We start from the raw sequence: 22,471 nt of genomic DNA on the forward strand, positions 1-22,471 counted from the left end.
CTATAGCCGGTCAAACAACTTTGTCAGTAGAAAAAGGCGCGAAATTCAAATTATATATTTATGTATATAGGACGATCACCCTTCGCGCCTACATTTTTTGAAATTGCCGCTTTTTTCTACTGACGGAAATGGCTTGAGATACTACATGTACTTACAATGTTGAAATAGGTACGTTTTTGTTATAATTTAATACAATGTACCTACTTAGTTTTTTTTATAAATCAATCGGACTGTTATTTCATCATGTCCAAAATGTTTTTCTTAATTATTGGGTTGTTTATTGTAGCCTAAGGATATAAAGGCCTCGTTTAAGGCGCGGTTAGAGTTGCAACTCACAACGTGTCAGGGTTCTCCCGCTAAGACGTGTTAACGATCACGATAGCCGTGCCGCGAATGCGACATTAAACATGTCAATTCGTTCGTGTCCTGCAAAATATTTGCGGAACCTAGCGATGTGTCAGAATGGTACTGCAACTATTCTAAATGATAATAATACATATGATTCGATAATCCAGAAAAGCAATTTCAAAAAAAAAAATGTAGTACTTACACTTATAGTTTATTTCATAAAATATTTTTTAATGTTTTCTATTTCTCTAAATGTAATTTTTGTACTTTCATAGGGCCATGAAACGTATTACGATAATATTTGAAATTGAATAAATGCATTGTTGATTTTTTTGGAAAGGATTAAATAGGTAATTGCAAATGAAAATATTAAGATTAATCAAAGAATTTCTAGAACCCAGTAAAAAGAGGTTTATACGGGTATTGTACAAATACATTGCATCTCAATTCGAATTATTATGTTAAAATATTACATTAAAAATATAATTTTCGTAACTTATAAAATAATAATTTGCGATAGGTATCTAATTATTTTATGTAAACAAGAATTATTATAGTACCTAATTTAATTAATAATTTTATTCGTTAAAAGCATAAGTAAATGTAGATATTTTGTATTTTATTTGTATTTATCAAGTTTTTATTACGCTTTGTCTGCTATGTATGATTACTCAGTGGTTAGTAGAGTATAGGGTTTAATAAAGAGTTTGAAACTGTATCTTTTTTATTTACATTATACTTCTTAACCTTTTGGACGCTAATGACCGATATATCCGCACCGCAGGTTCAACGCCAAAGACCGATTAATCGGTCACAGACCACAGAGCAACATAGACCTACGTGCATATGCATAAAGTTCTATTTCAGTTTTGACACTTCGGTGACGTGGCGTCCGCGTGACAGCTTTTGTGTTTGACACGGCGTCGAAAAGGCTCATCATCATCATCATCTCAGCCATAAGACGTCCACTGCTGAACATAGGCCTCCCCCTTGGACCTCCATACGTGCCGGTTGGAAGCGACCCGCATCCAGCGTCTTCCGGCGACCTTAACAAGATCGTCTGTCCATCTTGTGGGTGGACGTCCTACGCTGCGCTTGCTAGTCCGTGGTCTCCACTCGAGCACTTTTCGACCCCATCGGCCATCTTCTCTGCGTGCAATGTGGCCTGCCCATTGCCACTTCAGCTTGCTAATCCGGTGGGCTATATCGGTGACTTTAGTTCGTCTACGGATCTCCTCATTTCTGATTCGATCACGTAGAGAAACTCCGAGCATAGCCCTCTCCATAGCTCGTTGAGCGACTTTGAGTTTTGAGATTCGAAAAGGTTAATCCTCCTACATATCATATCATATCATACATATGCTGTACACCTCAGTAGAATATTTGGCAAAATTTTAGAAACAAATGCCAAAAGCAATATAAAACTTCAGTGGCATTTCATTAATTTCATAGAGCGACAAATTAACAGTCAGTCCAAAAGTTCATTTTGGAAAACTAAAAACACAATTTTAAGTAGCAATGATTTCGGTAATTTTGATAAAACATGTCTAAGAACCGTCACTAGGAAAATTTGCTTGCAAATAAATCGCTTCGGTCAATAAAAGACCTACGCATTATGTAATACCATGGTATTATTAACCTCCAATACAAAATTCTTTATTAAGTACATCCCAAAAAATACCTTTATCTTAGATCCATTACTGGATGTGATAGTAAATTGTTTCTCATTTTCGTGTCTGAATAGACTCTCAAGAATCGGCTCGGCTTTCACAGGCAAATGCGTGGGATTTCCACGAGAATCGCGTAGGAGTAAGTACTTATACTTACACCTACATTTATCTCGTGGCTCGGGACCCTGAATGTGGATTTATAATTATTTTATTTACCTACTTACATATTGTTTGAGAATGTTTATGTATACTACGCCATACGATTAAATAAATTGGCTAGGTAGATTTTGAAACGAAACTGGAAAAAATCAATGACTCGATATAATTATATTATGCTTTTTATTTTTGCACAATACTTGTTATCTACGGGTTTTGGGAAATACTTGATTATGTACAGGTTAACTACTTACCTGGTACTTAAGTAGGTACCAGTTGTTTCCATTCATTAATATGATACCTACACATCATGTCTTTGTTTCACGATCAAGGCTGGAAGATATCAGATTGTTCCTTCGCCTACATAATCATATGTTAACTATAGGTACCTGTATACTAACGTACCGATATGATTTTCTTATTAACGGGTCAGTGACTAGGTAAACAACATTAAAGCTACTTAAAAGCAAGTTAATGGCTGGTCTTAATAGCTATGTGCAACAGGTGAGTGGCACCGAACCTTTGTAACTATTCACAAAACATCTTATCTCGACTTAGCGGGTCGCTAATATAACTTTAAACTCCAGATTCATAACAAATATTAGGCAATCAGGATCAAAGTTTCTGGTCAGCTCCTGTGACTGACAATGTTCGGTACAATAAATATTGTAATCATTAATTGATTAATAAGCAGGTTTAACGCATGATTGTTAGTTAGATCAATATGACCCTTTCTTTGTGCATGTAAGGAAAATAAGAAAAATAAATACGATGCAAAATTATTTGGTCGTTAAACCTACTCTTAGTTCATACTAGCGACCCGACCCGGCTTCGCTCGGGTTACACTAAACCTTAACATTATACACCTTCCTCAAGAATCACTCTATTGATAGGTGAAAATCGCATGAAAATCTGTTCAGTAGTTTTTGAGTTTATCGCGAACGCACACAAACAGACAGACGCGGCGACTTTGTTTTATAAGGTGTAGTGATAGATAACACCGGATCCCATAATATGAAAGTTAATGCTTTCTATTATTATAGAACTCGTACTACCCTTATAGAGAAACTGGCAACTGCAAACTTGCAGACCTGAAAACCGCAAGCTAACGAGGTCGGCGAAGCTAAAAATTGTTTTGTTTTTAATTTGCATTCCGAATAAAACTAGGTCTTCCGTAACTAACATGGAGGCTTCAATTCATCCACGTTTCCAATTAAGAAAGAATTTAATATGTGCGCTCTTCCACTGTACCTATACCTATACATTTTTCTGTTAGGGTAAACTCTTGAATTATTGGCACTTTGACCCTTATATTGACAACTTATTTACGTCTTTACAGCTTTGGTGATAAGAGTGATCGTATCAATAATTAAGAGTGCCTACAATAGAGCTGTTTACCCTACATAGGTACTTATTATGTAAACAAGGTTGTATATGAAGGATCGATTAGATGCGCGCGCTGCGCACTTCGCTTCAGTAAGTTCCCGTTACAGCGAGCCTCAATCGCAAATACAGTCAGCTGGGGTTGAAATACGAGGTAAGTTTATAATTTCTACGTTTGATATATCTAAATAACGGTCAAATGCACATATGCACACGGCCAAAATGTTATAAAGTGCAGTTCAATTCTAAGATGTGTACGTAACAACGATATTCAAAATTATTCAAAGTGCTTTTTTGCACAAATTATTTCTTCATCACTTTATTCAAAAACTGTTTATAATATCCTTACCTCTTCCATTCAGTAATTAGTGACGAGTGAAAAGTTGAAAACAATAGCTTTTTTCATTGATCGAAATTGTATTTTGCTCAGGAGCCAAGATGCCGGGCGCCAGGCATAAAATACTGGGGCACGTCCTGTCGGGATTCTGCCACAAGATGAACCGTCGCAAACCTCTGTATGGGGATGCAATGGACACTCCGCTCAACCGATGTCTTACCACCTTGGACATCACTTTGCTTGGTAAGAAAACTCTATTAAAATGAAAAATATATACCTACTTATATACCCTTTGGTCCGTTTCAGAAAGTAGAAATATATTTAAAAAGAGAGTTTAAAATTATCACGAAAGTTAAAAATCATTATGTTGTCAACCCTGTGTTCGCAGTAGGTACTGGTAGTTACCTGAATTAGTTTGTGAATTAATTTTACTGCGAAAATATACCTAAAGTTAGTAATTTTCATAATGACAATATAATGTTTCGCTAAGATGACCGCGATTAAGTTACATGAGTAATGAGTTTATCCATAACCCTTTACCAGGCTAAGGGATATATATTTCCCACATACGGCACTTCAAACATGTGTTCTATTTCCGATGAGTAAGACTGACATTTGATTGCCATTTTTGAACTGTCTGCCTGGTAAAGGGTTAAATAATCGGTATTAAAGGTACATTTTATTCAAATCACAGAATGTTGAATTTCATAATAACGCTTAGTAGTGGCACATCAATGTGGGAGTGGATTAGATAATGCACAGCACTTCCTGTGACTGTCACTATAAGGAGACCTCACATGTATTTTTCTACAGTGAACAAAACTAAGAAAAAATACCTACCTCATGAGTAGATACTTTTTCTTTTTTTCTTTAAACATAAATCTTCACTCCGCATTTCAAAATAGCGAGTCTATTTTACGAAATTTTGGAGCGCGTGGTTTTGACCGGTCGGATGGAAATATTTCAAAAAAATAGGTTATGTCGAGGAGGGGGCGAGCCAAAAACCTCACCAAATATCACCAAGTGGGAGGGGGGGTCAAAACGTAGCCGAAAACACCTCGCGTGATTTGTGCACAACCCCTTACACTTCCTAAAATAAGAAGGAAGTCATTTCATGTCATTTATGTACAGACACCACACGGGATTGTTATGCCATTTAGAGTTATTGCTAAATTGGGAATTCTATAGCGTAAGTATTGAACAAGCAATTTATCTAGGACTCTAAATGGCGCAACAATTACCTCTAGGTACCTACTTACTTAACTATCTATACACAATATAATCCAATTTCCAGGCGTCGGCCACATGGTAGGCGCCGGCATCTACGTCCTAACCGGCGCAGTGGCGCGGCACATGGCCGGTCCAGCCACGGCCCTCAGTTTCCTCCTAGCTGGCATTACGTCTACCCTCGCGGCACTGTGTTATGCTGAATTCGGTACCAGGATACCGAGAGCGGGAAGTGCTTATGCGTATACTTACGTTAGCATTGGAGAGTTTTGGGCCTTCATCATTGGATGGAACATCGTCTTGGAGTATATGATTGGTGAGTCGCTCTGGTCTGGTACATTACCTTTGTTGTAACAAGTAAAGGAACTTATCACGTGACTGATGCCGCTTCGGTGCACAGTTTTCTGCGGCACCGTGCTGCGTTTTCGCGGAGTTTGGTTCTAGAATGTAGGCTGCCTACCTACCTAATTTTGTGCAACAGGCGTTTACAAACCTCTAATATTGTGTAACGCGCTAAAAGAGCCAGCCTCAAAGAAAATGAACGTGGCCAAAATATGTTATAAATTTATCCTGTTATAAACACCACTCCCAATATCTACTACATAATCGTTCATTGTTTAACACCCCACTATGAACTTACAGATAAACTTATTACACGGCTCACTGATTGTTGAGCGATAGAGATCTCTCCGCTCCGCATGAATGGTCGCGCTTTTATCAAATTTCATTATTTCCTGAAAAGCAATTAAACCATGGATATCCCATTATGACTTTTAATAAGACCTCCTTGTGATTAATTAATTCCTATGTGGTTTTCAGGTGCAGCGTCAGTCGCCAGGGCGTGGTCCGGTTATTTAGACGCAATGTTAAACGGTGCTATAAGCAATGCCACCGTATCTGTCACCGGAGAAATGCATGAGACTCTTCTTAGTCGATATCCAGACGTTTTAGCATTTTTAATATGCATCTTAGCCTCGCTCATTTTAGCGGTAGGCGTTAAAACCTCTGCTTACATCAACAACGGCCTCACTATTCTAAACCTTTTGGTTATAACGCTAGTGATATCGCTAGGATTTTACTACGCTGATATATCGAACTGGTCGACTGCGAATGGAGGTTTTATGCCTTTCGGATTTAGTGGGGTATTGGCAGGGGCTGCTACGTGTTTCTACGCCTTTGTTGGGTTTGACAGCATTTCGGCGTCTAGCGAGGAAGCTAAAGATCCTTCGCGATCCATCCCTATAGCGACAGTCCTTTCCATGGCTATCGTAGCTGTTGGATACATTCTTGTCGCTTTAGCTTTGACTCTTATGGTGCCATATACGAGTATCAATCCTGAAGCAGCTCTGCCGTCCGCTTTAGGTGCAGTACATGCCGATTGGGCTAAATATGCAGTTTCTGTTGGAGCCGTTTGCGGAATGACAACTACTCTTCTTGGCTCTCTGTTCTCTCTGCCCCGTTGTTTATATGCTATGTCTACTGATGGTTTACTATTCGGTTTCCTCAGCGACATTAGCAACAAGTCTCAAATTCCTATTGCAAACTTAATTATTTCTGGATTATCATCCGCCGTTATAGCTCTATTGTTTGATTTGGAGAAGCTTGTAGAATTCATGTCGATCGGTACATTATTGGCGTACACGATCGTGAGTGCCGCAGTTATAATATTACGGTATCGGCCTGCTCCTACAGTTGACGATAAGACTTTTGGAGTTCCGCCGATAGATTCTCCTGGGGACCGTGATGATAGTTCAGCAACTGGTACACCAGCGACTGATGGCGGGTCTTCTTCTTCAGAGGTGAGAATCAGCAATTTTTTTTATCATTAAGTTTGTAATATATTTGTTTGAGTAAGTTATTACATACAAACCAATTGCCATGAAATTTCATTTAACCCTTGATTTCAGATGTTCGAAGCTCTAACAGTGGGTCGTCTCCGCCCGCAATACGCCTGGCTCGAGCCACTCGTCGGCGGCCGAGCGCCCGGCGCGGCCGTGTCGGGCTGTGTGTACACACTGACCGCGGCTGCCGCTGCGTTGTGCGCCCATAACCACTTCGTGGCCGAACAGGCGGGCTTGTGGGCGCTGCTCCCGGACCTGGTGCTCACTTCCATCATTATTGCTTGTAAGTATTCTGCTGTCGGCTGCTTAGAGACCAAGTAGGCCTACACCTTGCTTGAACCGCTTGAGCCACTCGTCGGCAGCCGAGTGCCCGGCGCAGCCGTATCGGGTTGTGTGTACACATTGACCGCGGCTACCGCTGCGTTGGGAGTCCATAACCACTTCGTAATAAATAGCAGAACAGGTGGGCTTGTGGGCGCTGCTCCCGGACCTGATGCTCACTTCCAATCATTATTGCTTGTAAGATTTCTGCTGCTTAAAATTCGGCGTCTATTGAACAGGGGGTAGGTATACCTATAGATTGGACATAGGCTACAAGAAAAATGATATTATGGCCCATTGTTGGCTTCATCACGGCTGACAGACCTGAGACTTGAGATTGCACCGGTCCATAGTCCGGTTCTTGAACCACCACATAAACCACTTGAATTTAATTTGATAGCACTCTTACAAAAACAATATGTATTTCCTCAGGTTTATTCATAATCTGGGCGCACCAGCAATCACCAACGCGGCTTCCATTCAGAGTCCCGTGGGTGCCGCTGCTGCCCGCCGCCTCCGTCATGCTCAACGTGGAGCTCATGGTCAACCTCAACGCGCTCACATGGGCGCGGTTCGCTATATGGATCACGTTCGGTAAGTTCCCCGAGTATTTATGATTTCATCATATCAAAGTATCTGATGCATCAGCAGTCACCAGCGCGGCATCTATTCAGAGTGCCGTGGGTACTCAAAGTTCTCTGCTCTCAAAGTTAGTCGACTTCGGTAATAATGCGCTGACTTTGTTTGTCGCAAAACCGCGAGTTTATGCTTGTTTGAGGAAAGTAATCCAAGTCTTGGCAATTCAAAAGAGTGAGATGACTGCGATATTTAGAGAAACGGTACGGATTTAGTGGCGCAGTTTGGCAAAACCTCATGTCTGTATTCAACACAGTGGGGATTACCTAAGTTAAGCAGCGGTCTACAACCCCAGCTGTTTCACAGGTGCCTTCACCAAAGAAATTAGAGAAGCGAATTCGCATGTTACCTTTTGTCCAATCTGACAGAAAGAGCAAAGTATATGTGCAGTGACTCTTCCATCAGCCATCGAAATTGAAACTATATCTTTTCATATTCCAGGTCTACTCCTATACTTCCTCTACGGCATCCACCACAGCAAGCTGGGCGAAGGCGTAGCGGGTCTCCTCTCCCGATCTGCGAGCGCCGGTCGCGGTTGGGGCGCCATCGAGAAAACTTCGCGGCGAATTGGCCGGTTCGGCCGAGAAAAAAGCGACGATCGAAAACCGATTATAAGCGACGACGAACTCGCGCGGCGGGATCCGTGATTCTAAAGTAAACTGTATGTGTTCTGTCTTAAAGTTGCAATTGGAAAACGCACGTGAAAATTATGATACTTGCTTTTATTTAAGTAACATAAGTATCTACTGTTTGAGAAAAAGGTTTTTCATGACTCTGCACGATTTTATCACTGCATTAGATTGCATCACTGAAACGAAAACCCTCATTGTAATTTTGTGGGACGCCGAGTCGAATGATAAAAAATGTATTAGGTAATGACAATGAAAAAGACACTTTTAATTAACTTTTAAACGGCGAGTTTATCGATATAAGTACCTACGATAACGTCAAACGAGAAACAACAATATGATATTTTATTTTAGTTCAAATAAACCTTAAGGTGCGTTTTCAAAATGTAACGACTATAACTACTCATATAATAATTATTTAGAAATCTGTGTTCAGCTCTATAACTGTCGCTTAGTTTCTTCGTTTCAAAAGTTACACAAAAGAAACAAAAGTTGCATGTGGTTGTGTTGTGTTATTATATGCTTGGCTGCCACATAATGATCGGCACAGTAGGCATAAGATGAGATATATAATTATGTACGCGGCTGAAATCGAATAATACCTACGCCATAAAAATCTCAGAATTATTCGGACAATATAGGCACAAATTGACTTCGCATTTATGTTTCAATGGAAAATCATATTTGAGAAAATGTGTACCTATTTGATGTTTTATCCAATAGGTACAGTCGACGTCAAAGATGTTTACATTTTTCGCCTTATTACAAAGTTGTAAGGTACACCGTACAAAAGTGTAAACATAACTGACCTCGATTACCAAAATTATCAGCTTAGCACCCCTGCATATAAATATGTATGCAAGGGTGCTAAGCTAGCTTTGCTAACTGTACATAGCTACATAGGTATTTATAATTTAAATTATTCAAGTATAAAATGAAGCAAGATTAATATTATGTTGCTAAAATTATGACTCATGAAAAAACAATTACTGTAGGTACACTCGCCATCAGATATATCGGAGCGGCCAAGGTGTTCACAATATCTGAACACGCACTCTACCGCCTTGACAATAGAGGCGTGTTCAGATATTTGTGAGCGCCTTGACCGCTCCGATATATCTGATGGCGAGTGTACGTAGTGCCATCGTCCACTTTGTTAGCTGAAAATTCCGTAAACCTTATTACAAAGACGTACCCCCTTATTCATAAAACTTTACGGGCCTGATTTAGTTAAATTATGTTTTATCCCTTTCTTACAAATACATAAGTCAAAATGACATAAGGACAAACGATTATTAGCTAATTGAGGTTTGAAGCGCGTTTATGAATAAGGGGGGTAAGGTTGACCGATGGTCAATTAAGTCTTGTTGTTAGTATATTTATTGTAAGCGAAAACAACATTATTTAATCGTTGAGTAATTTATTCAAACGCTACTTCATTGATAATATCTTTAGCTGATTTATACGGTGCCAGTCGATGGCGACAATCTCATAACGCGGGTCCACATAGAACAAGCCGCCTCGCGAGGAAATTGCCGCGTGATGCAGCTCGGTCTATATAGACGAGCCTGGCCGCATTGCCTCGGGCGAGGCACGTCTCCACTGACCGAGCTGCTTCGCGCGGCAATTTCCTCTCGAGGCGGCTCGTTCTATATGGACCCGCCTATTGACTTGCCTGTTCTATAGTTTGTATCTTTAGGTATTTAAATAAAAGTAAACAAACAATTTGTACAATTTTCGGGTAGTTATAACATTTATTGTTTAACCAACCAAATACAAAACCGTCTGGATCTGTCACTGAACGACTTGACTTTAACCTACATTATTTGATCGTGTAATGTTTTCATTTTGTTTACTTTATTTAAATACCTAAAGATACAGAGTATAGCGGAGCAATGGCTCTAGGTATGTAGGTAAACCTTTCTCAGTCACTGACAATGCTAATGGCCAGTGTCATCGTGTGACTCAGCTTTTGAATGAAACTTTAACTCATGGTCAATTATTGTAGGTAGTACCTACCTACATACCAACGCAACGTTGAATTAAATTAACTTTAATGAAATTGACAGTTAAAATGTTAAGCGGCATGACCAAAGATCGCGCAATTGTTTAAAAATACATATTTATAAGATACAAACATGCCAAAGACTATTATTATAGCACAAAGTGAAGTCAAACTTCAACTGGAAGTTGTTATTCTCATTGATTATTCAAATCTATCTATTATTTCATTTAAATAACTAAAATGTTAGGATATGTTCATTCAAGAGAGATACTTTTCGGAGTCTTCAAATAAATAGGTATAACATGGGCATTTATTCAGAAGTTACAGCTAATTAATAATTATGCTGTTGTTTTATTTGTTGTGACGTCACTTTCTATTAGTGTTGCCAAAAACATGTAGTGTTTATTTATATGAAAATGGAAACGTTTTAATTATTAGTTTTTTTATAATATAAGTTATTTGGATACCTATCTTATATTATAAATAATTTAAATTTCATTGAAATATTCTTCCAAAACAATTTAGTTTACAAGCATTTTAAATTAATAGCAGTTTGTAAAAAATACTCAGATGATAATACACTTCAAGAAAGATTGATTGAAAACTTAGTATTTTTTACAAACTGCTATTAATTTCAAAATCTTGTAATTGCTTTGTGTACTTTTATGTGCTGGTAGTATCCCATATGAACATATCGTGTAGTAAAAGTTATATCACATATATATCTTTGACTATTATGAGCAGCTTAGTGGCAGCTTTTTAAGTGCGATTCCAGAATACATAATTAGCAATACATCATAATATGTTATGTGGCTTTCAAAAATATGTATATCGTTTAATGAAGTTCCAAATAGGAATGAACCGCTGAACAAAACTATATTCTAAATAACTAATTGATAAAATAAATCGAATATATGTTAATTTTACGAAGTAGTATATAAGTATGTCCTTGTAGGTAAATAGATTTGCAGATATATCTTTTATTAAATAAAATAACTAGACTATTACATAGTGACACCAAATGTGATCTTTTAAAATGTCCAAGTACCTTTCTTTAAGATTTCTAGCCAGAATGTTATTGTTTTGTGCATACTTATAAGTTTATAGAATACCAAGAATGTTTATGAACTTCATATAGCATTGTTAATACTCTAACGACATATTTTAAGAAGTGTTGATGTGTACATAAAGAAATTATAAAAATAAGGGATTTCATTTACCTAATTTTAAACTATAATATTAGTAATTCCCAATGAAAACACGTATTTCACAAATGTTATCTTAGTCATTTTATTTATTTTAAAATAACTCTAGAACTTCTGAATTATCACAAAGTTATTTATAATTAAAATCCACCACAAGTTGTGGATATTTTATTGAGTTGTTGGAATGATTATTTTATTTGTACAGAAATAACGCAAAATTAAACTATTTTTTAAATATTCAACAATAATACTTAAAAATAAAAGGTTTATTGTACAGTCAAGTGTAAAAATATGGGTGCACAAATCATCTCAAAAATTTGTCCCATTGCTCTTATGTCAGCGAATTAAGAACGGCTTATTATTAACCGAGCAACTAAAATGTTAAACAGGAACTTTCATTGGGCATTTAATAATATAATTTGGCTGTGCATTAATATTTTAGCACCAATAAATTTATATTTGCCTCAAATATAAGCATCATATTATTAAAAAACTGGCAGCAAAATCAAGCCACCCAAATAATTTACAGGGAACTTGAAGTGATAAGTTGGCGTCTAAAATAATAAGTTAGCAACTAATATCATCATAAAATTTGGTTGTCATATAGTTGTTCACATCTTTTAAGTAATCATATTGAGCATATCGTTTCAGGTAGTATTTTAATACGAAAGCAGTTTAATTTAATGAATAATGGTCAGTATACTTATAGTCGAAATTCTTAATCATGCACCTAATGGCCATTATACCATTAGATCTTTCAATTTTTAATTACTAATTTCAACAGTTACCACTGGGTTCTGACAGAGTCAAAAGATAGGTGCGACGACGAGCGAAGCGAGGAGGAGCGTGTTAGTTTGACCGTGTAGTGACCAAACAAAATATTTTAAAAGAACTTCTTTTTGAATTAATAGATAGCCGTTTTCTTTTTAAAATGTGCTTCATAAATGGTCTCCAATATGATAATTCAGTTGCCAAATAAATATTTAGTACCTGCCTAAAAATAATCAAAAGCTGTAACGACATTAAAATACAACTCATACTGATATATTTTAAGGCTCCGTTTTTGTTGCCAATCTATTAATTTTAGTACCCATATCTATTTTTTTAAACTGCCCAAATTCGATTAATTAGTTGACCGGTTAAATACGTGCCATTAAGAACTATGGGACATATTTTTGAATAAGTTGGCTATACCCATATTTTTACAGAAACACTGTACACAAGGGAACCCGTCAAATCATAAGAAAAAATCGCTGATATAGCGTAAACTTTACCAAGTTGGGTTGGGTTATAATGATAGGTACTTAAGGGACGAGACTTAATAAAAATATTTATACCACAACCATAACCCAAACTCAAAAAACTTAAATGTACAAAGAATTTAATTTCCGTAACATTTTGTAGAGTTAGACCAAGAAAAGTCTGCAACGATTTTGATAGCACACACAGTGCAAGTGTTATTACAAACGTCAAACTTCTATGAAATTATGACGTGTAAATAACACACTGCGTGGGCTATCAAAATCGCTGCAGGCTTTTCTTGGTCTAACTCTAAGTACCTTGTCACAGTGACAATCAATATGAAAGTCGCTAGGGACCTCATACTATTGTCACTGTGACAGGTACGAAATGGTTCTGAACTTAAATTCCTCGACTTTGACTTGTACATCATAATGAAGTGTCATTCTATGGAACTTGCTAACTATGTAAACAACCGCCATATTGAAATTGTCTCTGAATGATGAATTTACTAGTGACTTTTGATTACATAGTTAGCAAGTTCCATAGGATGACAATCTATCTACGAAAAACGTCAGCACGCAGATAATAAAATATTGAACTACATATCTTGAAAGTAAAATTAACTAATTAAAATAAATAAAATTACGTTATCATTACCTAACACTTAAATTAAAATAATTGATGATTGCGAGTTAAGTTTTTGTGCTTAGACTTTGGAGCCAGTGCTGCTATAAATTAATACATCCCTGTATTATAAAGTAACCGATCATCAAGAACAGAAAACATTCAAAACAATTCAGCACTCTATGTACCTAAACATAAGGTCAATGTTTGACTGACCTTAAAATAATATGGGTATGCCTTTCCGTACACTGATTCCTTTCACTTATAATAGTTATAATTCACTAATAATTCGGAAGAGCGTTAGGGCCTTATCACACTGGCGATTTACGCATATTGCCAGTGTGATAGGGCCCTAAATGATAAAATTGATACAAGATACAAGAAAATTAAATGGTCATACTAATTATGCGTACTTAAGTAGAGTTTGTGAAAGGAATAATATGTATCTACTTGACAACATGAGACGGCAGGGTGGCGCCATACGACCCCGCTCATTAGGCGGCATTAACCGCACCTCAACGTAACGTAACATTGACGTCGTGAAGTAATGTAACTAGGGTTGTATACTATACTGGGTCAAGCAGATCTTGTCAGTAGAAAAAGGCGGCAAATTTGAAAAATGTAGGCGCGAAACGATATCATCCCATAGAAAATTTGAATTTCGCGCCTTCTTCTACTGACAAGATCTGCTTGACCCAGTATATGTAGGTAGTCAAGCACTAAAGTCTGAAAATCAGCATCAAAAACCAAGTATTATTTTTTTGTCTATGTTGGTACAGTCACCTGCAGTAATATGTTTCACAAAGAAGGCCGTAAAAATATCTGACACGATTTTATTTGTAGAGTCATAAGAGCGTGTCACATATTTTTGCGGCCTTCAAAGAGTAACATATTATTGCAGGTGACTGTACACTGTAACTGTACTTTTTTTCGAAAATTCGCGATGGCTCGCGATGCTGACAAATTATTATATTGAAATACACATACATTTACCTGCCTCAACATCATCAAAAATACTAATCATATTCCCAGTTTGAGACCAACTAATTACACTCAATGTAATTTAAATCAATTTTAATTGGAACAGAGTTGCATATGTTTCCGTTGTGTAAAACAAACCAAATTCAACTCTGTATTCATTTCATAAGATTCAAATTTCACCGCCAAATTTCTTGTGGGGCTATTATAATTAAAACAGCCTTATCTTAGCGACCTGACTTGCCACGCCGAGGCGGGCCGGCGCTGCAGCCGGTTGATGGTTGGGCGGCCCCACTGTAGCCAGAGGTAACCCACGGCGAGGCAGATGGCCGTTTCTATGTAGAACCCGTCGATTCGGGTGAGGCAGGTGCCTCCGGCGTTTTTACATATCTGATAAAAAAAAAACCTCTATGACAATATTCTGCGATCTAGACGCAGTTAGTAAATGTTCCCTATCAAGTTTTTGTTAAGATATTTGGAAGACGTCTATTTCAAACATATAATACACAGATAATGGTGAAACTTGCAGTTAAGGAAACCTGGAACTTTTTATTTGGATGGCTATTGATTTGTAATTTATTTATTTATTTTTAATCTTTATTGCACAATGTATGAAGGTACAAATGGCGGACTTAATGCCTTAAGGCATTCTCTACCAGTCAACTAATGGGTTAAACCAGAAAGTTTAAGTAGGTGGTGGTGGTGGTGGGTAGGTAGGTGGTGTACCATTTACTAACTAGTTTTGCAAAACCGGTTTTAATTACAGCCTAAACCATGCCAGCCTTGTATATGACTAATTTAATAGGTACATTGGTTTTAATGTAGGCAGAAAAATCATGTCATTTAAGTAAACGTGTTCTTTTTTGCTGATGCAGCGATGTCTTATTCGGATGTTGCTTGCTACTTAATTGAGTACCTACTGCACGTATAGTAGCATTATCATTCAATATATCGTTCCTAAGAAAAACGCTCTAAGACATTATTTGATCATCGTTAGTAAAGGCATAAGCGACTGGGCCCTTTCCCTTGATAACAACACAAATCATTGTTCTATATTTTATACTTACATCACTTTCAAGCTTCGAAGAGCAAGTATTGTCGCTCATCTCAGGGAGTGAACAGCTCTTGAAAGTCAAGTGGTCTATAGCCCACAGGGCTAAAGTATTAGGCCAGTTGGTCCCAAGGTTGGATACAGTGTTGAGTAACGTCATGTACGTGCCGCCGACGGCCGGGTCTGACACTTTGGCGAAGAAAGCCATCACTGCTACAAACATGCAGTAGAGACAGGTCTGAAATGATAAAGAAGTCTAAAATATCTAAAAACCCAGCCAAGTGCGAGTCGGCATCGCGCACGAAGGGTTCCGTACAATTATGCAAAAAACGGCAAAAAAATTACGTTTGTTGTATGGGAGCCCCACTTAAATATTTATTTTATTCTGTTTGGGGCTATTCATAAATTACGTCAATTGAAATTAGGGGGGGGGGGGGGGGGTCTGGACATTAACTATTACTAACTATTATATTATTATTATTAGTAACTATTACTTATGAAAGCAGAAGAATATAAATGATCGTATTAGATTCATAATTGTTACATATTTGCCGTTACTTATTTTTAAAAACGTGTTTTTCAATTAAAAGACACATCAAGATTGTTTACCTTTTTACTAATGCTAAAAAAAACGAACTATAGTAATAGGGTCCCGTTTTTACCCTTTGGGTACGGAACCCTAAAAAAGATGATTGTTTTTTTCGAAATACATATTAGCATGTTTATTTTACTGTCTATTTTTGCCATAGGGGCAGAACATGTTTTTATATGTACCTATGCATATAAAAACACCTATTAGGTATTAGCAACTAACCTGGTGAAAGACGTACAAAGCCATCAATACCAAAAGGTACGAGTAAGAAGGCCCGGAGTCTCCGAGCAGTGAGGGCGTTAGGGCCACTAGACCGGCGGCTAGCGGACCCACCATCAGTCGGAACGGGAACGCGTGCAGCCATAGAGAGAGCGGCGCGGGCCCCGTCGTGTAGCGGGCTAGTAACTGTAAATTATAAATAAAAGTCAAAATATTGATTGTATAAGCAAGCTTGTTAGGCTCTCCTAAACATGTCGCGCGAGTGACTTAAAACAAGTGAGTCTAAACCGTAAAATGATTCAATGTTAGTATGTCTCACAACAGTTTAAGTTCGAATAATGATTGTATTGTTGGTCACACCAAATTTGTCAGTAAATAAGAACAAAAAAACTATACTCATCCTTTTCTTTTGGGTGCTAGTACAGTACTAGTGTAAGACAAAGATAGTATGATTCTCTATGTTTGAAATGAGACAGCCCTTTGGCAAACTATATCTACTAAGCGTAACCGTGGTGCGCTCTTAACCCTTTGAGCGCGACGCATATCGTGTGCGCCGCGGCATCGTGAACCTTGTGTGAATGCACGAAGGTTGTTATTAGACCGTAGCCGCGCGCGTCAGTTGGCTTCCTTGGCGGTTACAGGGTTAGAAAAGTTTTTGTTGAAAGTACAACATAGATTAGTGACAACCTACCTATATAACAGAAAGAACATACCACTGGTAGTATAATTTGAACTGGGACTAGTGGTACTGCCAACAACGCCATGTCTTCCCTCGGCACACCAGCCTCTACTAACTTGAGACCGGAAACTGCGTCACTGGCACAAAAACCAAGCTGAAACAGAGCTTACAGTTACTAGCTAGACCACATCATTTTAAAATAGGACACTGCACTTAGTGGCGATGAGTCAAAGATATATATCCACTAAGGGCCAGTTGCACCAACCACATTTGACAGACTGATCAACGTCAGCGCTTTACTATGAAACTTTCCATACATAAAAATTTAGCGAACTCTTTAACGATACGAACAGTTTGGTGCAACCGACCCTAATGGCTCCTCTTCACGTTGGGCCAACGCCAACGCCAACGAGGGACGCAGCCATGCGGTAGAATGAGATAGCAATATCACTTGCTCCCTCTAACGCATAAATGCGTCCCTCGTTGGCGTTGGCGTTGGCCCAACGTGAAGAGGAGCCATAGTCCTAATTTGGTTCGCGTTTTCTTAGAAACTTGTACGATAAATTATTCAATTGACTGAAATTGGGAAACCCTATGGGAATCGAGTTCTATAGCCGTCCCCCCACTGCAGCATTTATACAATTCAGTTTGTTATCAATCAAACAAACATCGAAAACATTGAATAAATATCGACTCGATCGGATTTGAACAAATATCGTAACCTCAACAAGGGGTCTCTATATCAGTCCAAGTCCCATCGAGTAGATTAATCTTTAATATTTCCGATAGTTTAATTTTAGGGTTTAAACTGAGAAATAATTCCTCGCAATAATCATACGTCGTAAACGTGATATCGTTTTTTATGCAGCGTAGTTAAACCAATGAAACCTGTATAAGTAATTCCAACTAAGCTGCAGTGTAAGCTAGAAATAAAATTGATTTTCATTCATGTTTATACAGTAAGATGTCCTTGAAATATTTGATAGGTAATAATGATTAGTCATCATGACAAACCTGCATATAAAAGTAAAGTAAATATATTTTACAGTACATATGGTCCTATTTTCCAGGGGAATACCAGTCAAGGTCATAGAAATAATCAAATGCCTTTATGAGGGATCCACCTGTCGAATAATGCACAGGGGCCAATTGTCAGATCCGATACCCGTCACTGCTGGAGTTAAACAGGGCTGTTTGCTGTCACCATTGCTGTTCCTGATTGTCTTGGACGATGTGATGCGCAGAGTTACCAGTCAAGGGGAAAGGGGGCTGCCCTGGGTCAATGGCAAAACCCTTGAAGATATTGACTTCGCTGATGACCTGTGCTTACTCGCTACGACACAGGACTATCTGCAGTCGAAGACCGATGACCTGGCCGATGCCGCAGGAAGAGAGGGATTGCGTATCAACTGTGCTAAAACGAAAGCTATGCGCCTGCACGCCCAGAATGCAACGCCTATTCTAGTAAACGGGGAGCCAGTTGAAGAAGTAACAAAATTTACATATCTGGGAAGTGTTATGAACCCCCTGGGAGGTGCAGAAGCGGATGTTGAAGCTCGCATCAATAAAGCCCGCGCCGCATATGCGCAGTTGAAACCCGTATGGACTTCCACAGTCATCACTCGCAACACCAAGCTAAGGGTTTTCAACTCGAACGCAAAGTCGGTCCTCCTATATGGATGCGAGACATGGCCCGTCAAGCAAGACATAACCAGTAGACTCCAGGTGTTTGTAAACAAGTGTTTGCGGCGAATCGTAGGAGTCTACTGGCCACGGACCATCTCCAATGTTAAACTATGGGAACTGACTGGCTAAAACCCTTTAGCTAAGGAGATACTTCTGCGGAAATGGCGCTGGATAGGACATGTTTTACGAAGGCCAAACAATCACCTATCCAAGCAAGGGCTGACCTGGAAAATTCCCGGAAAAAGAGGACAAGGTCGCCCACGTACCACCTGGAGGCGCACAGTGGAAAAAGAGGCGGCATCAGTTGGCCTCGGCTGGGCGGAGCTGGAAGAGGCCGCGCTGGACCGCGAAGAATGGAAATCCCTTCTGAGAGCCCTATGTCCCTGATGAGGGATAACAGGATATCATCATCATCATGGTCCTATTTTCCCGCACTAGTGCGTAAAATACGTTGTACGATACACGTGCGAATAGGTAATTCGCAACTCGTGTCGAATTTATCGCCACTCGTTTCGAATTTCCTCTTTTCCGCACTTGTATCGTAAATAACTATTATTGTCACGTAAAATCTATTAATATTTACGACCATCTTAAAATAGTTAACTAATTCAACACTAAAATTACGTAACTTACCTTGGCTGTGAATAGAACTAGCGTTAAAGTCCGAACGGCCGGCAATTTCACAATAGTATACAATTGTTTGTATGCATCAACAATGTCACTCATTCCTTTAGTCTCATTCTCTTTGTGATCCGTTTCTTTGGCCTCGTGTTTGAAGACTGCTATCAGTGTAGTTGAGACAATGAAGATCCAACCCCAGAAGAATAGAAAACTCGCTAGAGTGACGAGGCCGACGTCTTCTGGGACGATTCTGAGATACTTGTTGCAGAAATATGGAGATTCTAGGGCTAGGAATAGGACGTAGCCGAGGAAGAAGCCAGCGGTTTGACCTACTGTGTTACAGGTTGAGGCGTGGCCTACATTGCACCTGAAAAGAAATTTTTGTTAGCTATATTAGTGAAGCAGTAGACTATGTTACGCAAATATAAATATCAGGACAGTAGCAGTAAAGTCACTGATCCTTAAGCTATATCACACACAGCTATAACATACATAAATACATAGTCAGATGCAAAGTTAAAATTATTTAAATATCATAATTAGGACTGATCTTAGGTTATTGTCCCTATTTATTATTGAAATTGGTTAAAAATATGTTAGTGATAAAGCATTAAAACTCACAAGATCACTAAAGTTGGGTATGATTGATAGTAGTGAATAATTTTTTCCCATCATACTTTCACGGAAGCATACAAATGTATCGTGATATTTCAGTCATCTAAGTGCAAAAAGTACTGAGCTTGACTGAAGTAGCAATATGAACGTTTCCGAGAAAATACGATGGGAAAGAATTATTCACTACATCTGTACATTCGTAAGTTAGTCAGAAAGCTTTGGTGCATTAAAGACATGTATGACGATACAGGAGCGTTTTGCGGGCGGCGCGTGAGTGGGGCGCGCCGCTTTTACATATAAAACGCTCACGCCTCGCTCACGCCCCGCCCGGAAAACTGTGTGACGAAACCTTAAACAGTAAGCTGGATAAGTAACTTCAAGAGCATGGAATCCAAAATATCTGCAGTAATCTTAATGATCAGCCTTAGCTCTTAAGACCGAAGATTCACATTGTAATAACAATTTGTGTGAAGAAATTTCATCGCAAACCAGTCCTGCTATACACTTATAATATTCAAAATAAAAGTTACCTTTTTAACATAGTCAGAGCCCAACCATCAACTGCTATGTCTTGAGTAGCCGCCAAAAAGTTCAAAAATAAAAATGTGAAAATGAGAAGTATCATGTTAGGAGCTTTTTCATCAGACCCTAGCCAGTCTGTGATGCTGCTTGACATGATGATCATGACTATGCCAATGAGGTACTGCACGGGCACCAGCCAAGTCTTGCGTCGGCCAAACTTTGGCCAAAATAGTGCATCAACTATTGGAGCCCATAATAATTTGACACTGAAGGGCCAATTTACAAAGCTGAATTCTGCCTAAAAATAAAATGCACAATTTAAAAACACTTGTCAATATAGTACACACCAGTAATGATTAGTTTACATTACACACTTGAAGGAGCTTCTATTTATTAATAATTGACTAGACTGAATTGTGATTCTTTTAGTAAAAATAAAAAAACATTTAACAACAATCATAAGAATATACAAAACTATTAGGTGTTTAAAAAGAAATGTGTAAATAACTCGGCTTTCTTACCTGTTGTGTGTAGGTGATTCCCCGGTTTTGTAAAAGCATAGGCACAGCTCCCGCGAGGCCCAGGGGAATACCTTGCAAAGTGTACAGAAATAATAGTACGGCGATATTGAGTTCATCTCCTTTTATGTTACTTTGCCCAGTGTTTATAGGTGCTGTACCGTTTTCAATCAATTCCTCCTTTTCCGACACATTTTTTCTTTTAGTTACGGACATGATTAAAGCTCGTATGGCCTAAAAATAATAACAAATCACAACATAATCAACTTCCTTGTTCAATGCCTCGAAGTTATGTGTAAGACAAGTTTATTTCACAAACCTTAATTTTCACACACAGTTATGAATGAATATACCTGAGGCGCTATTTTTGTTGTCTTTATTGAAATCAATATTTCAAGTTCAATACATAAATTGACATGAATTTTCCACGTTAGCAATGGAAAATAATTTCAAAACGCGAGCTCTCACTCTTAGCACACGTCAGTGGGATGAAATGTCAAACCACAGATAATGACGATAATGTATATGTAAACTTAGGATACGATTGAAAACGAATGCTATCGTATTTATTTTAACCTACGTTCACAGCCTACACTACAGCGGGTTACACTCTGGGGGCCGATTTTTGAATTTCGATCGCTCGATTTCGTCACTCGAAAGTCGGTGCAAAAAGGCGAAATGCAAATTTTTGAAATACGAGCGATCGAAATTTGGAATCTATTGGTATTGACCACTCGATTTCAATTCTATTAGAAGAATTTAAATGCCTAGTAGTGGAGATATTATTTAACGAAATACTCGAAATCGAGTGGTCGAAATTCAAAAATCGGCCCCCTGACAAGCAAGCTAGCTGTAAAAAAGGCAGAAAATTTAAAAAATGAAGGCGCTAAAGCGTAAGGGTTGACGAAAATGGCTTGACAGACTATTATCTGATATTGTTTATCCTCGACCTATTGACTTTTTTTAAAGAGTCTGTGCGGAAAGAGAAGGGTTGTGGAGTGAAATAACCAATACGTTCTACGATCTTTTCTTTAGGCCTCATATACACGAGCGCTTTTAGAACGCGTGTTAAAAAAGCGTTTAAATGACACAAATGGATACATGTGTATTTATTCACACGATGGCGGTGGCGCTTTTTATCAAGCGTTGTTGGATTTTCTACTGTAAGCGTTGGTCGTTAAATCGAATTTAGCATGCGTCGGATTATAGTGCTTTTTTAACGTGCGTTGAAAAAGCGCTCGTTAGTATGAGGCCTAAGGCCCCATTCGCACGACAGCTTAAAAAGCGTTGCGTTAAAACCCGACGTTGGCGCTTTTTTACCGTTTCCAATATTTGTGTTCATACGAACGCTTAAAAATCACTTGTG

At 38.3% G+C, this 22,471-nt stretch overlaps 2 protein-coding genes across 2 annotated transcripts; one reads left to right on the top strand and one right to left on the bottom strand.

Moving 5' to 3' along the window:
• Positions 1-3,285: 3,285 nt before the first annotated feature.
• Positions 3,286-8,691, top strand: LOC134796010 (cationic amino acid transporter 4). Its single transcript, XM_063767910.1, has 7 exons — positions 3,286-3,711; positions 3,988-4,137; positions 5,189-5,437; positions 5,941-6,920; positions 7,029-7,245; positions 7,716-7,877; positions 8,361-8,691. The coding sequence occupies exons 1-7, from the start codon at positions 3,609-3,611 to the stop codon at positions 8,564-8,566; spliced, it is 2,067 nt and encodes a 688-aa protein (XP_063623980.1). The 5' UTR covers positions 3,286-3,608; the 3' UTR covers positions 8,567-8,691.
• Positions 8,692-14,343: 5,652 nt separating this feature from the next.
• LOC134796011 (acetyl-coenzyme A transporter 1) lies at positions 14,344-21,596 on the bottom strand. The gene is made up of 8 exons (XM_063767911.1): positions 21,425-21,596; positions 21,109-21,339; positions 20,596-20,885; positions 19,463-19,817; positions 17,178-17,297; positions 16,468-16,650; positions 15,670-15,891; positions 14,344-14,992 (listed from the first exon to the last, which is right to left on the bottom strand). Exons 2-8 carry the CDS (start codon positions 21,319-21,321, stop codon positions 14,825-14,827), a joined length of 1,551 nt encoding a protein of 516 aa, XP_063623981.1. The 5' UTR covers positions 21,322-21,339; positions 21,425-21,596; the 3' UTR covers positions 14,344-14,824.
• Between the last annotated feature and the right edge of the window lie 875 nt (positions 21,597-22,471).

This window comes from Cydia splendana, chromosome 13 (assembly GCF_910591565.1).
Source record: "Cydia splendana chromosome 13, ilCydSple1.2, whole genome shotgun sequence".
Taxonomy (NCBI): domain Eukaryota; kingdom Metazoa; phylum Arthropoda; class Insecta; order Lepidoptera; family Tortricidae; genus Cydia; species Cydia splendana.

Coding starts and splice junctions, on each gene's coding strand:
- LOC134796010 (XM_063767910.1), top strand. CDS start 3,609: ATGAAGGATCGATTAGATGCGCGCGCTGCGCACTTCGCTTCAGTAAGT. Junction 6,921..7,028: donor GCGGGTCTTCTTCTTCAGAG/GTGAGAATCAGC, acceptor CCTTGATTTCAG/ATGTTCGAAGCTCTAACAGT. Junction 7,246..7,715: donor CACTTCCATCATTATTGCTT/GTAAGTATTCTG, acceptor GTATTTCCTCAG/GTTTATTCATAATCTGGGCG.
- LOC134796011 (XM_063767911.1), bottom strand. CDS start 21,321: ATGTCCGTAACTAAAAGAAAAAATGTGTCGGAAAAGGAGGAATTGATT. Junction 19,818..20,595: donor GCTCTGACTATGTTAAAAAG/GTAACTTTTATT, acceptor ATTTCTTTTCAG/GTGCAATGTAGGCCACGCCT. Junction 16,651..17,177: donor TTCAAATTATACTACCAGTG/GTATGTTCTTTC, acceptor TATAATTTACAG/TTACTAGCCCGCTACACGAC.